This window comes from Diorhabda sublineata, chromosome 7 (assembly GCF_026230105.1).
Source record: "Diorhabda sublineata isolate icDioSubl1.1 chromosome 7, icDioSubl1.1, whole genome shotgun sequence".
Lineage (NCBI taxonomy): Eukaryota > Metazoa > Arthropoda > Insecta > Coleoptera > Chrysomelidae > Diorhabda > Diorhabda sublineata.
Window position 1 is genome coordinate 31486253 of NC_079480.1, and position 16226 is coordinate 31502478.

Below are 16226 nucleotides of genomic sequence, written 5' to 3' on the forward strand. Positions count from 1 at the left end.
ATGTTTTCCAATAAATCTCAAGCGTTTCCGATTCGTGAGCAACAATGCAAACCTAGGAAAATGCAAGTGCGAGGTAATTATATTATTTGTGATGTAATAAAAAATGTTATAAAAGAAATTGGAATATCATATTTTTTAATTACAACTAAATGTATTTCATTACCTATTTGCAGGTCACATAATGAGAACATCAAAAGATGATTGTTCGAAATTCACAAAGTACAACTTTTTGCAATCCCACTTTGAATATGATTTCAGCAGTGAGATGTCAAGGCGAATTGCCCATGAGTTTATCAAGTAAGTAATTATCAAACAGCTAATTTTATTTTATACTTAACTAGTCAATATACTTTGCTAACATTTACCAATCCATCTGATTATTTTATTTGTATTGATCATCTGTATCCAAGCAATCAGTTTTTCTCTATTGTTAAAATTAGTTTTGCTTTAGTTGTTATTAATGGTAGTTAAAATGTGTGTTTTAACACGTTGAAGATCGCAATGCAAAATCATATTACTCACATATTGACCAGCATTTTTTTATTGTTAATTACGTATATTGTTTTTTAAATATTATTTTAGCATATCATAATTTAACCCCTAGATTTATTTCAGTTAAAGGCCCACGGTTTGTTGGTTGGTTGGTTACCTGGTCCAAACATGTAAATTTACTCTTGCTCAACCATGAGTCATTATTTGTTTTTCATATTCTTCAATTTTTGTAGCTTTGACCAGTTCAAATTTGGTGAGAGTATTTATATGTGCAGTTATATTTGTGCACGGGCATTAGATGGATGTGCGTAATCCAGTGTTATTGGAATTTGTAATAATTATATATAATTATAGAAATATTATCCATATGAAAAAGCAAAGGCTTGCTAGTTTGAAATTGAACTCTCTACACAGATAATTGGCACACTAGTGTACTGTTAGCAAATGGCTTATGTTTAGCTAACCACCAAAAGATAAATTGTTGAATTTCGGCCTGAAGCTTTACTTTGTTACAATGATAGTAACATTTTACTCCTTCAGTCAAATGAACTTTTGTATTGACCAGGTATTCTCATCCTCTGCGCTCCTCTCCAGTCGTAAATTTTCTTTCAAAAACCCTTGCCTTTGACGTTTTTTTGTATGCTCAGTGATTTTATCACCGTCTTCTTCTGATTCAATTGAAGAATTCAACAGTGGAACACAAGAACTTGCTCTGATGTTAAGTACCCAGCACAATGACTCATGATAAATTTTAATAACCACATTTTAAACCACACGTATTAGGTTACAACAAAGGAAAGGCATTTATAGATTTTTCAGATCAAATGGTATTGTATACACCATATTTATGAAGAATTATAAAGTGGTATAAACGATTGATATTGCATATTATTACTGCTACAACTGTGGTGGATACTCATTATTTTTATAAAAAAGTTAGCGGTAAAAAGATGCAACTTATCAAATACAAGAACTTGTATCTGCAATGACAATTACAGATTCATTACTGACAATTCCAACTTCCTCATCGTCTACTGTACACACTTTGAAATAAAAGGCAAACAAGAAAACGACAATGTTTCCAAAAAATCAAAACAATTTTTGAAAATTGCAATTTGTATCGACCGTTTTCATAAAATATCACAAAAATTTTGCATTTAATGAATTTAGTGAGTTGTATTACAAATATTGCATAGTATATGTATTAAAAGTTATTTCCAGTTTTGTATTTTCATTTCACTTCAAAATTCTTATGAAGTCATCAATTTTGTTTGAATCTGTAAAAAAATGTTTTGAATGAGGCTATGTCAAATTAACTAATAGAATCGACAACTGTACATAAATTGTATTTAAATCATGCCCACCTGTGTGGAAGTGGTCCCCAAGTAGACATGCAGTCTTTAACGTATTAAGGTTCTTGGAATAAATTTTATGTGTTGTTTTATGTTTCAATTAGTGAATTGAATGAAATTTTCATTTGCAGCTTAAGAACAAAACATATTCAGTAAACTCACACATTTGAAATTCATTTCTTGTCAGGCAAATAATTTTGTCAATTGTATAAACTAATTTATTTTCTTATAAACCTATATTTGAAATATAAGAGTATATTTAAGAAGAATTCAAAACCTGCACTCCGATCTGAAGAAACATCCTTAGTGAAGAATGAAGAAACCAAATGATCAAGTGTCAAAAATTTCACTCATTTAATATCAAAGTAACAATTTTTTTCACAGTAGTTAGTAAATATTTATGCAGTTATTTTTTCAAGTAATATTTTCTGTTAATTATTCATTGATCAAAACTTTTATTTGAAACAAATATCTGAGGTCAGCAAATAAATGGAGGTAATAAGACGGCAGAAGAAAGAAGTCTGGAAGATCAGAAGAAGGCAGACGAAGATAACAAACTTATTTCTACCATCAACTCTTGACACGTTTTTTAAATATTTAAATTTTTGTATTTGTAGGAAAATGAAATCGAAAAGGAAAGTGTATAGAGAAGTTCCAACATTCGCAGATACTGTTAGAAATGAAGTGTTGTATTTACATGAATACAATTTAACTGTTTTCAAGGTAAGTTTAACAACTTCCTGGCTGTTTGTGATTATGTTGTGCACATAAACACTGAAGAAATAATTCACAGCCAGTATTTGCAAGTTTTAACTTGTACTCACATATAAAATATAGAAATAACAGACACTATTATTTTTGGTTTGTAAAACACCGTTTCCATCTTCGCTTGACAATATGAAAGAGAATTTTTTCAAATTGTATTATTGCATATATTTCTGCTTGAAAAAAGCTTGGTATGTTGAACAAATTTTCAGAATGTTTGGTTCTAGACCTGTACCCTCCTGTTCCAGTTCTGTCTGCTGCTTTAGAGCCAACCGTGTACCATTGGAGGGTATTTCTGTTCATTTCTTGTATAATATGTTGATACTACTTGTTTCTAAAGCTTAGTATTGAGTTGATTTTTTCTCAAAGCTAAACTTTTTTTGGTATACAACCGAATCTGTTGTATTTACATTTGTGAGACCACATGATAAGCGCGGGCACCATCAATTTCTTGAAAGGAGAGAATAGAAAGGTTTTCCCTCTTACACATGGGCGTTATAGCTTGTGTCCGGACTTTCCAATACACCTCCACTCACAATTACACTGTCTGAAAGTAAACTTGACATGATATGCCAAGTTCAATAGCATAAGGGTTAGTCTACTACTAAGCTCCACATAAACAGGGATGTGACTCTCTGTTGTGGACATCCCCTGTTAGCAGTAATTGTAGTGGATAGTGGTTGTGCCATTCATCTGGCATCTACCTACTCATCTCACGGGAAATGTTCTTCTGAAAGTCACGTGTCAGAGGCGCCTTGTATGTCTAAAAAGGCACATGCTACGTTTTTTTCGTGTATTCTCCGTAGATTTACCTGTTTGGTGTGCCAATTGACACGGATGGATAAGTTTCCACTTCAGAATCTCTTTTCTAATATAGTTGTCGACAGCTCTTTCCATCGTTTTAAATAAAAATGATGAGGTTGATTGGTCTGAAGGATTTGGGATGTGTGGTGTCCTTTTTTCCCGTTTTTGGTATGAAGGTTACTTTGTATTTTCTCAAAGTCCGTCCACTCCTGGCGTTTTGAATGGTTGAAATTTGTTTATAGTCCATTTTATTCGTTGCTTTAGGTTGGTTATAATAAATACCTGGCCTATTTAAAAGCTAATTTTCGTCTCATATTTATCGATATGTTTCCCATCAACAAATCACTTTGTTTTGATTTTATTGATTCATTATTTATCATACTTCTATTGTTAATTAATAGATAATAATGGAATGTGCCAACTCAAATCGAAACTATATTCTACGTTATAACATCTCATTTTTATATTATTCAATTTGGGATTGGTTAAAAATTCTTAAGTGCATATTTTAAATAATCGCAATTCATATAATGTATCAAAAATTTCATTTATATACACTCGTGAACAAAAACATCGATACAACTCCATTATTTTTCTAATTTTAGCATCTCAAAGCCTCATTTTAGTTTTGTAATGAGTGGTCTATGATGTTATTGAGATAAAATATCAAACTAAACGGAATCTTATACCATGAACCCTAAAATTTCTTCTAATTATCGATTCTTGTTAATTCCTTCAGCTCCTTCGCCAGTTTCTATAAAAACCAACTCGGTTTTTGCTTCCGTTCAAATGTCTGCCCAAACCATCCAGGAACCTCATTCACGTTTTATTTTATGCAACACTGCGCGAATCTTTCTCTTCTCATCTTTTATCGCTACCATCAAGGCATGCTCTACTTTCGTCTGAGAAGAGAACGGAGCCCCATTGTTCGTTATTCCAATTAACGTATTCTGTGACAAATCGTAGGGGCTGATCGGTAGACTGGGGTTAATTTGTAGCGAATAGCTGGCTTTTTTGGCTCTAGGCTAGCTATCTTGAGCCTTGTTCTTACTGTCCAGTCAGTCACAACCACTCCCCGCGTTTCTCTGAATTCTTATTGGATTGTTCAGTGGTCAGATAGATAACATTTTATAAGAGTTAGTTACCCCTAATTATTACAATTGTAAACGAGCATAAAAAGGGTAGTTACCGATAATAATATATTGTTGGACTGTAAGAAGAAGAAGAAACAATACAATATTTTATATCATTTAGAAGCTAATGCCACCTCTATAACGAAACTCTCTTGATGCTACGTGTAACTTCTAAACCAAATATCTAACATAAAAAAAATTCAATGATTTAATTGATATTCCACTCAAATTTTTTAATGCGGCCTTCTTAAAATTGCCCTACCGATGATATAAATGCTTTTGCCATGGGGCAACCTCGTGCCATATTATTTATATTTTATTTTTTGAATACCTTTTTCATGGGTCAAAATTACTTAAATTTGGTATTTTTCGAACCTTTAAAACTTATTATCTCTAAAAATATCAAGTTTATCGTGAAAAAATTCTTAGGACCTTTTCATTTGTATTTCAATAAAGAATATAAACAAAAACATATCCGGTTGCAATTCCTTGTAATTGTTCAAACAATTTGTTCTTCGTCATTTTACGTTATGACTTAGTCCTGTGTTTGCAACAATGGTTGCCTATCTGCAGCTGGGATGATGAAGATCAGCTTTCATACCATCTTGTAGGTGATCGGGATGTATTCGGTTTTTCTTCCTTTGCAATCTTTGTCAACCTGTCATCTGACATTCTTTCCACGTGGTCAACAATTTCGTTTTAAACAATATGGCGCGAGGTAATCCTGCAACATGCATTCACATCATCTGTAGGACAATTTGAAGAGGATCATATAAAAAAATTTAGGTGGAATAGTTTTCAGTACTCATGAGCGTATTCCTCCTGGATTATTTTCATATCCACCTTATAATCATGAGATCTGTGAAATGAGAGTCACATAAACGTAATGACACCACATTCATAGCTTTCCTTTTGCAAATAATCTGATTTTTTCCAAATTCTCACTTTGATATTGTGAGTCAAATGGAATGACAAACTAAGACATTCTCATTCAGTTCATTGTATTCTAACCTAACCCAAAATTCACTAGCCAATACAGGAGTAAAATAAAATAGGCACTAATCAAAAAACAAGTAAATATAACCTCCAACTTTTCAATCATTTCCGTAAAACAAAAGTTGGTGTTGCATCTGATTTGAGCAAATTTAAATGGGACGTAGAGTTGTATGAGCAACACTTCAATCAGTTGAAATTATCTGAGATTTCATGCAAATGGAACGCTACTTATATTTTAAATTAAGTAATAATTATTGTTTTTTTTATAGGTTACCCAACTGTATCCATTTTCTGAAGAATATACACAATTCCTCATGCAATACGTCCTTTTGGAATGTAAAATTTTGTATAGGAGAGAATATTATTCAAAAAATAGGGAAAAACAAACACAAGAAAGAGTGCTTCGAGTTTTGCTCAATATTTATAATGATTATTTTGAGAGTAAGCAGCTAAAGAGGAGAGAAATTACAGAGAGATCAATGAAATCCATTATTGAGATCTTTGTTAAAATCAGAACTCATTATAATTTAAAATATATCATATTAGAAAATATGACAGTGTAAGTATATATAATACAGCTTAAGTCGCAAACCTTGTAACTTCATGAAACCAAATTTTACAGTAGACAAAAAATTTAATGATGAAAAAGATTGTATGAAGACTTGTCCTGTTTTTTTTAATTAAGGATCGAAATAGCGGCCAGATATAAATTTCAGGAAAATAATTGAAGAAAAAGGTTCCAGTAAATTAACATGCGATTTTACTAAAAGAATTATAACATTATTTGGTAATTCACCCTTTACACTCCCGCCTAATAACTCATAAAGGATACCAATAACTCCAGAACTATATTAGTTACAAGTACATACCTGTGATGGAAACAAAAACGGAGTCGTTGTTGTTGTTGCCGTTGAGTGTTGCTTTCACTGGCACATCCCCATAGTTGATTCCTGTAGGTTCATATTGGTTTCGGGATTTGCTTGTATACAAGTAATTTTCTTACCAGCAAGCAATACACTCTCTTGTATCTAAAACCTAGTTCTTCTTACTTCTTTTTTAGGTTAGGTTTCCAGTGTAACTTCACATCTGGTTAATAAGGTATGGCAATATAAAAAACTGTTGTAGTTGGTCTTCTTGATTTTTAGTCTTTTAATGTAAAGCGAATATAAGCCTTCCATGCTAACTGAATCAATCAAAGGATTTTCATCAATCGTCAAAATTTTGATTCAAACTTCCAAATTGTAACTAATTTTTTTGAGTTTTTTTTTATATTAGATGGGTTCAGAAATTATCTATGTAATGGTATCAAAATGTTGAAATAAGAAAAAAATGGAGTTAAATGGTTTGCGACTCTAGCTTCTAAGTAGTAAGCAATAGTAGCGGTACATAATATTATGGTTATTTTTAGAACATTACTTAAGAAAAATGGTCATTTCGAAAAAATAGATGCGCTCAGGGATAAACCACTACCATTTTTGATGGATAGTAACTTTTCTCCGGACCCATCACTTTGTATTTACAAAAATGCTTCTACTAGTGATTATGGAACAGATGATGGATTATCTAACGCCCCACAAATATTGAACATTGACAATTGTGTAAGTTTTTCATATTGTTTAAAGTGTCAAAACATTTTTGTTTCCTTGATATATTTCTGAATATCTAAGAATTTCTGTAAATATACTATTGATAAAAAGCTTTTTTTCTATAGTTAGTCTAGCACGTTGTTGCGTCTCAACTAGGACTAAACTAAAATCATAAACACCGAAGAATTAATTCATACTTGAAGAATAATCAAAAAATCAGCCGAAACTTGCAAGTTTTAACTTGTCGCACTCACACAAGTGACAATATAAAAGAAAAATTTGTTAAAGTTTATTAGATTGAAATTAAATTCAATGAATGGATTATGGGGTGGGCAAAAACTTTCCTTCGGTAGTGTATGTTATTCATTTGATTCTAGAATAGATCATACTATCCAAAAAGGAAAGACTGGTTACCCTGAATGTTAAAGGTGGATTTCAATTCAATAAATATTTGTAACATTTCTTTATATATTGTATTGGTTTGTCTCTCCTATAAAACAGGTGCTATCTAGAAGGTGACTGTTCCTCTAGATAGCAGTGCCTCAGTCTTTTCTCCAACATTTTTGCCACGAACATGTGATTTTTTTTGTGCCAGACATATTGCCTCATATTTTTCGCACTGACTTTGCTCCTCTTTTTTATGCAATACTATTGGATTTTTTCCCATTCATTTTTTTACGATTCTTCGAGAATTTTATACACCCATCTGGTGCTATTCTGTCTTCTTTGCTTGCTTTTCCTGTTTTGATGTTTTGTATAACTTTTACAGTGTCTTCCCCCGTTATTTATTTTTGTTATTTTTCTTATTTCTTCTTACTTCATATAACCCTTTTCAGTTTTCGTGTTGAATTTGTTTATATAGAAATCTCTTCTTTGTAGTTTTTATATTCGGATGTCTTTGTATTTAGGTACTTTTCCCATGCAGCCTCCTTTTCTTTCTCAAACTTCTTCATTTCTTTGAATCACAATTTCTCGTTTTTATATTATAAATTCTCTCCTATTATCTATTTTTTGGGGATGTCACTGTTTATTTAAATATTCCCCATTTTTATCTAATGTCTGTTCTTTGAAACATTTGTCTCGTTTTTGATATCCTCCATGTTTTTTATATATCCCTCTTGTAAGGCTATTGCCATATTTTATTTTGGACTCTAAAATTTACTTTGAACTGTGCTGTCATTTATTTCTGATTTGTTTTCGCTGCCGCTTCTTTGTCCCCGTACTTTTTGTATTGTTTTTCTTGAATTCTGGTATATATAAGACATCATCCATTATTGAAACTTCTCTTTTGCAGAAATCAACCATATTTATCATCTTTCGACTTATTGTAGTCTGTTTCCTGTCCTACCAATCCCGCTGTTCCATGTTCCCATAATTTTTGTCGTTTCATTGTCTTTCCTTGCCCCGTCTTGTTATTTGTTTCAATATTTTATGTAATCCCAGGATATCTTCTTTAGAGGCTCTTTCGATTATGATATTATCCTTGGGTTTGTTCATTGGATTATAATTTATAGAATTTTTGCTCACTTCCTTTATAATTTTTATTCTATAATACTCCTGAGTAACAGAAAAATCTCTAATTAATTATTTTTAATTAGATTGACAAATTATCATTGTTTTGCATTGAAGACATTCTTCTTCTCCATTCTTCTTCTTGAGGTTCAGAAAACATTAAAAGAATGAAAAACAGTTCTCTCACTTTAGATATATAACTGATTATACTTTTTTGTCAATTTAGTATGAACTATCACCAACGATGGAAGAAGACGTTGATGAAATAAAAAATGAATATGAACCTATACTGGGTAGCCAAGAAAAAAATGTTAATAAAAATACGAAATTCGTTTACACGATATGTTTAGACGAAAGTGGATTAGACAGTGACGAAGAAATCGTTTTCTACACTAAAGAAATTGAAACCAAGAAAAAAGAAAGAATTAAAAATTGTACTGCAATGAAAACCAATACAACTTTGCACCAAAAACTACATACCTCAAAAAATTATCAATTACATTGTAAGTCTGGAGATAGTATAAAATCAATAATTGAACAAAATAGTGCAAGCGGTATAAATGACAATGATGATTTGTTACAACAAATTGATAATATTTTAACTGAATATAATTATGTTGAAGACAAAAAACCAATCGTGATTTCAGAAGAAATTATTGAGATTAGTGATGACACGACCTCAAGTGAACTGCCTACATATGAAACCATAAAAGATAGCGAAGAATTCACACACCTTACTGGGTCGAATTCTTCTAGACAAGATGAAAATCATATGGAAATTGTAGATTTAGATGATGTAATTGAATTATCGGCAAATAGACCAAAAGAGCATGACAAAGTAACTGAATTACCAACAGATAAATTTGTAGAGGAAAGTACAGAATTCGATCGTAAGATTTTACAAAATTCGTCGCATCAAACTGAAGTTTCTATGGAAATCATAGATCTAGATGAAGAAATCGAAGTATCAACAAATAAATCTTCAAGTCCATATGAAATAACTGAATCAATTAATAGATCTTTAGAAGAAAATGAAGATTTCTCAAATACAATTGTAACGAGCTCTTTACAACAAATTGAAAGTAATAATAGAATTTCGAATATAACCGAGGCCACCTGTATTGAGAATAATACACAGCTCCCAAAAATTGAATGTAATGAATCTGAAATAACATTTCAAAGTTCTGTTGTCAATATTGATTCTAGAGAAACAACAGAAAAAGATATAAATTTGCCAGATAGTCAATGCTCTGATTCTGGTTTTCTTTTATCTTCTGATAATGAAGATATTTCACCTAATAAATTCCTTGATGAAGAAGTATCTTCGGAGATTACCAATAAAGTGAAATATAAAGAAATATGCCCTAGAGAATTAACGATAAATCTCTACCAATGTACTTTATCTGATTTCAATCATTTTTTTATTGAAGGAAAGAGCGCAAAAAAGAAATGTGCTCTTAAAATTGAAGAAAAAATACCTTTTGAAGAAAATACCATAGCTCAATCAAATATAGTCCAGTCCACAGAAGTTGATATTGATATCTATGGGAAACAGAAATATGCTAATCAAAATCTTCAAGGTGGAGATAATTATAATACTTCGATCCATCCTGAAAATTTAACAGTTGACCTTAATATTGGTGATAACAATATAAATGGGAACTGTAAAACAAAAGTAAAAAATAAAAGAAGAAATTCTTTGCGAACTATCACTGATTCTGAAGAGAAATTGGAGTCACAAAAAGATACAGACAATAATACCTCTGACAAATTCCAGGAATCAATAACCAATGATCCAGATTCATGTCATATTGAAGAAATTTCTTCGACCAAACCACAGCCTTCACGAATATATTCATTACAATCATATCAGGAGTTTGTAGAAAGCCATATTTTAGAAAATAATGAAGAAATGGAATTTGAAATTGAAAATCACAACACACTCGTTAATCCAGAAAATCAGAAAGAATTTTTAGAACTTGTCGATAATCGGCAAGATACCATTGTACAGATACCACGGAGTGTAGAAATAAAAAGAGATTTTAAAGAAATTGACAATATTGACGAGAATAAACAAAATGTAACAATTATTCCAGAAGATAATATTATATACTATAAGAACCAGATTCATCCAGAAACATTGGATATTAATACATTAAATATTCAAGAAGATCTTCAAATGGATGATAATGCTAAAATACAAAAGATAAATACCGAGGAAATTGATAATATCTCATATACAAAAGATTTAAATGTGTCTAGTGAAGAAGGAAATAAGTCAATATCCAATAAAGGAATGGAAACAGTACATGAGCTTATAGAATTTGAAAATAAAAGAACCAAAAATGAAAAACTTATTAAAAGAACTGTTAATAATGAGCAATTGAATATAGAAGTTACATCTCCTGTAAACGAACAACAAATAATTAACTTAGAAGTTGAAAATTTTAAAGAAACTCTTAGAGAAGAAGAAGTGGTACAAGTTGAAGATCTTGAAGTTACAGTTGATAACCAAACAAAAAATGAAAAAACTATTATTAATACCGATCCGGAAGTTGAAAGGGGTAAAGCTACACACAAAAAAGAAAATGAATATGAAGAAGTTTCAATTAATACAACTATTGGAATAATAGGAGCTATAAAAAGACTTACAGAAGCTGTTGAATGTCTCGTTGAAAATAATCAAGTTGAAAATATTACAACTGGTATCCAAATAGAGAATGAAAAAACTATTGTTAATAACAGTAAGGAAGTTGAAGATAAAGGAGCTACATTTGAAAATGTAAAGGAATGTGAAGACGTTTCTATTGTAGAAACTAATGAGCAAATTGGAAATGATGCTGCAAGTTATAAAGAAATTCCTGAAAGTTTCCATATGGATGATGTCGAAGTATCTCAAACTGTAGATATTGAATGTGAAGAAATTACAACTGTTAACCAAAGAGAAAATGAAATTATTAATATCAACGGGGAAATTGATAAAGAAGTGATTACGTATGAAAAAGAAAAGGATAATGAAGAAGTTTCATCTAATGGAAAAATAGAAACTGTTATAGGAAGTGATACAGAATTTCCAGAAAGTTTTTCAATTGAAAATGAAGATAAATCTCAAATGGTACATACTGTTGCTTCTAAAAAAGAACACATCAATGAAAATATATCCGGTATAAATAAAAGTAATGAAAATAAAGAACAAATTACCAATACTAAGGTAGAAGTTTTTCTTCAAGGCAATTGCACTAAAGAGGAAGATATAGCCTGCATGGAAGAAACTGATAAAAATGATACTATAACGATAATCACAAAAGTTAATGAAAAAATTTCTCCAACTGAGGATTATAAAGCTATGGATCAAGAAGAAACATTTTTATCACCAAATGAAACTATACAAACAGTGCGTTCTATGACTGAAACTAAAATTGACACAAAACTTACCAACAATGACGAAGAACTATCTCGAGAAGTACATGCGGAAAAAGTATCAGAAATAGAAGAAGAAATAAATATTGAACTTTGTAAAGAAAATGGAAATTTTAAAATATCAGCTGAAGTTTATTCTCAAGACGAATTAGAAATTGAAAAAATGAAAATTGCATCCTTTGATAAAAAAAGTAATTTTAGAGAAGAAAGAGAATCTTCAGTGATGGAAATACCAGAAAACCTGCAAAATACTTTGGTCAGTCAAAAAGAACTCGAAACTATTGAGGACGCGAAACGTCACATTGAAGAAAAAATAGTAATTGAAAGTTTTGTTAACAAAGAAGAAATTGAAGTTTTACCCAAAGTTGGACTTGAATATGAACATAAGAGGGAAGTAGAAAGAGAATCTTCAGTAACAGAAATACAAGAACAGTTGCAAGAAACTATGATCAATGAAAAAATACTCCAAAGCGAACAAGTTGAAGTTTCAAGTGAAATCGAGAGAGTAAATATTTCAAACGCTGAAGAAATAATAGAAATTGTTACCAAAGAAAATGATGAAGTTTTACCCAAAGTTAGAGTTGAAGATGAACTAAAGAGGGAAGAACAAGAATCCCTGGTAATAGAAGTACGAGAACAATCAGGAATAAAAATGTCCGTTGAAAAAGTTTTTCAAATTGAAGCTAGATCCTCAGATATTTTGAACACTGAAGAAATTAAAGATGCAGACCAACAAAAAACTTTTGACAATACACAAGCAGATACTTCAACAATACTAAAATCAGATAATGAGAAAAATGATATATATGATCATTTTATAACAGAAAAAACTTTAGATAATTCACAAACTCAAGATAGTGAAATTGGAAAAGATTCAATTGAAGATGATACATATGAAAATAAAGATTTTTCTGAAATGTGTTCTATTGAAAATGAATGTGTGGCTATAGTTGATAAAAAAATAACTGTTGCTGATGGAGAGGATACATCTATAATAGGAGAAGTACCATGTGATAAGAAGCAGAAAGAAAATAATGAAACTATTGACTGTGATCAAGGTATGCATGAAACTAGTTGTAATAAAGAAATTAATCAAAATGAAGAAAAAACACCATCAGAGGAAATTAATCTTAACATTAAAATACAGGAAGAATTATCACTTGATCACAAAACATTGGGAGAAGACAATGAAAATGGTGGAACTGTATTCATTGCAGTTGAAAATGTTGATAAACTAAATGAAACTTCTTGTAGCAGTAATGACTTGGTAATTCATAACAAAGAAATTTCTATTGCTAGAGAAATTGAAAATAATCAATCTATAATTGACAAGGAACAAAAAGTTCCTGAAAACGAAACTTCATTGAAAAACTATGATGTAGTAGAGCCTGTTGTGCAAACAGCAGATCGTGTAGAGGGTATATCTCAATGCACCACTAAATCCGTAGAAACTAATCACGAATATTCATTGTATAAATCTCCCTTCATTAATGAAGTGATTGTAGAAGCACCACCTATAGAAGAAGAGATCTTCATTGATATAGCCAAAGATTCTACTGAAAATAAAATTTCTACACTCAAAAACATTGGAAAAACAGAAAAATCTGATTATCCAGATAGAAAGGAAATAATACAGGAAGAGACTAAAACAAATCTGTTGGAACCTGGAATAATTAGCAGCATAATAATTAATAAGGGACTCCTTTTAAATGAATTGGACAAAAAAGAATCTGCTAGTGTAAATGAAAGTTTTTCATTAAGTAATTTTAAAGGTGAAAATAAGGAAATTGGAGATGTCTCTAAGAAAATATTTGATAAATCCGATTTGTCGCATTCGGATTGGAATATGTACAAAGAAAAAAATTTGAATGAAGAACATTTCATAGATCTGCATCGTTTAGCCACAGTAGCAGTCGAAATAAAACAGAAATCCGAAACTCCCAAAAGTAGAAAAAAATCCAAAGGAGATGTCAAAAATGCAAAGACAAAAACTGAATCGATCCCTAAAAAAAATAAGAGTGCTAAGGGTAGATTGAAGAAACTGGATTTAATGGAAACAGCGGACAAAGTTGATGATGAAAAACGAATAACACGAAGCGCTTATAGAAAAAATATATATGAAAATGTTATGAAACCACAAGAATTTAAAAATACACTCCCCATTAATAATGTAAAAATCCATCAATTGCCCGATTCTCTAACTAATAAAGATATCACGGATAGCGACAGTAACGACAGTGAATTCAACAAATTATTTATTGACGATAAAAAAGTGGAAGACAGCGAAGATAAAATTTATAACGAAGATACAGATGAAGAAAACCATGTATTTAATTATAAACCCCGACTTCTTTGGAAAGATAATAAGGGGATTATTAAAAGAAACGCTAGAAATAAAAAACCCAAAACAAAAGCGCAGATTAAATCTTATGACAATAATTTGAATCCTTACGTCAGTATTATGAGATTGGAAGAAAAGAATAAACAAAAAGATGCAGGTGTCGATAAAGATTCTAATTCTCCTGGTAATGAATACTCTAATGTAGAAGATGAAATTAAACAAGAAATCTTGAAAAAAAATACATTACATGATGATGATGTAAATTATCCCATTTATATACCTCCCAAATTGCGATATAAACTGTCATGTAAAAACACAGTCAAATTTACCGCAGAAAAATTAGAACAACGATTAAAAAATGAAGGATCAGATTTAAAGGAAATTCAGAAAATTGAACAAAGTGTTGATGGTGAGTTGGTTAACGAACACGTGGAGACCACTGTAAAAGACATTGAAAAAATAGACAAAATAACTGATGAAATACCTGTATGTAAGAAAATAAAAATTTTATCAAATGTTATAATTTCACCAAGAAGAGACACACCCAATCACATAAAAATATTTGAGGAACAAGCTTCGTCAGATATAAATAAATCCATGCAAGATGCAAGTTCCACTATTATAAATGAAGGTGGATGCAAAGAAATTTTCAATAACATCAAAGATGATATTGGTAATACGTCAAATGATGTAACTATGCTTGAAGGTAAAATCTTAGAAACTGCAAAGCAAACAAGCAAAGACACTATTAAAAAGAAAAATAAAGAAATGATCCAACTCGATGATAGAATTAAAGACACTCCAAAGAAAAATAGAGGAATCAAAAAGGATACTAAAGATGCACCATGTACCAAAGAAAACGATTCTCTGAAAAAACAGAATATCAAAAGGATAATTAAATTTGAAGAAGAAAACATAAATATAAAAAAAGTTAAAACCAATCTTCATAAAAAGGAATTTAATAAAGAGATCAACAAGAAAGTAGAATTAACTCCAATAGACAGAATTCTACGAAAAAGGACCACTAGAGCTGTTAGTACAAATAATAGAGTAGATTCAACAATTACTGAAGATTCACAGGAAAACACATCTTTGAATAATATAGTGAGCAAAGAAACGGACACACATATAAAATCAAAGAAAGACACGGATCTTATTGAAGTTAAAAATAAAGAAATTATAAGTAAAAGCACTCCTGATTCTACATCAAACACAAAAGAAAATAAAGACAAAGCGGAAATCGATGCACCTCTTCCCTTTTTGTTTGTTCGGAAAGAAATAGATGACATTGTACAAAAATATATCAAAAATAGAAATAGCAGATCTACTCGTAGAAATAGTTACCCCGAAACGGATCTTGACAAAAAATTAAGAAAACCCGTGATGGATTCTACCATAAAAACATTGAGAACCTCTAAAAACTCTATTTCAAAATCATATATTGGAGAATCAGAGATATCAACTGGATCGACTATGACAAAATCGAGGTCTAAATCTATGTCAATAGCCGAATGTCAAAAATTGGTAACTGAGAGTGATTTCGAGAAGAAAACCGATGAAACAGAAGTCAAAATACGTAAAAGTGGTTCTAGTTCTAAATTAAAAGTTAATACAATTGAAAACAAACGAATTTTAAGAAGGAAAATAAGTAGTAGGGAATTGGAATTACCTCCAAAAGTGAACAAAGCATCTAAAGTGAAGAAATCGTTTAGAAAGGGAATTTCTAAAATTAATTATGCAGAAATTGTAGAAAAAAATGAATATAAAAATACGAACAGTACAATTTCCACCATAATTCCTAAAGAAATCTACCACAACGTGACAA

At 30.6% G+C, this 16226-nt stretch overlaps 1 protein-coding gene across 1 annotated transcript in view; it reads left to right on the plus strand.

The window, feature by feature from the left end:
- LOC130447127 (uncharacterized) overlaps positions 1–16226 on the plus strand; it is an 18770-nt gene continuing 2544 nt past the window's right edge. Inside the window, exons 1-9 of the mRNA XM_056783784.1 lie at positions 1–73; positions 174–297; positions 2462–2567; positions 5812–6101; positions 6951–7140; positions 8867–10645; positions 10760–12118; positions 12449–13478; positions 13677–16107. Of these exons, the coding sequence (XP_056639762.1) occupies positions 1–73; positions 174–297; positions 2462–2567; positions 5812–6101; positions 6951–7140; positions 8867–10645; positions 10760–12118; positions 12449–13478; positions 13677–16107 (7382 nt within the window). The remainder of the gene's footprint in view (positions 74–173; positions 298–2461; positions 2568–5811; positions 6102–6950; positions 7141–8866; positions 10646–10759; positions 12119–12448; positions 13479–13676; positions 16108–16226) is intronic.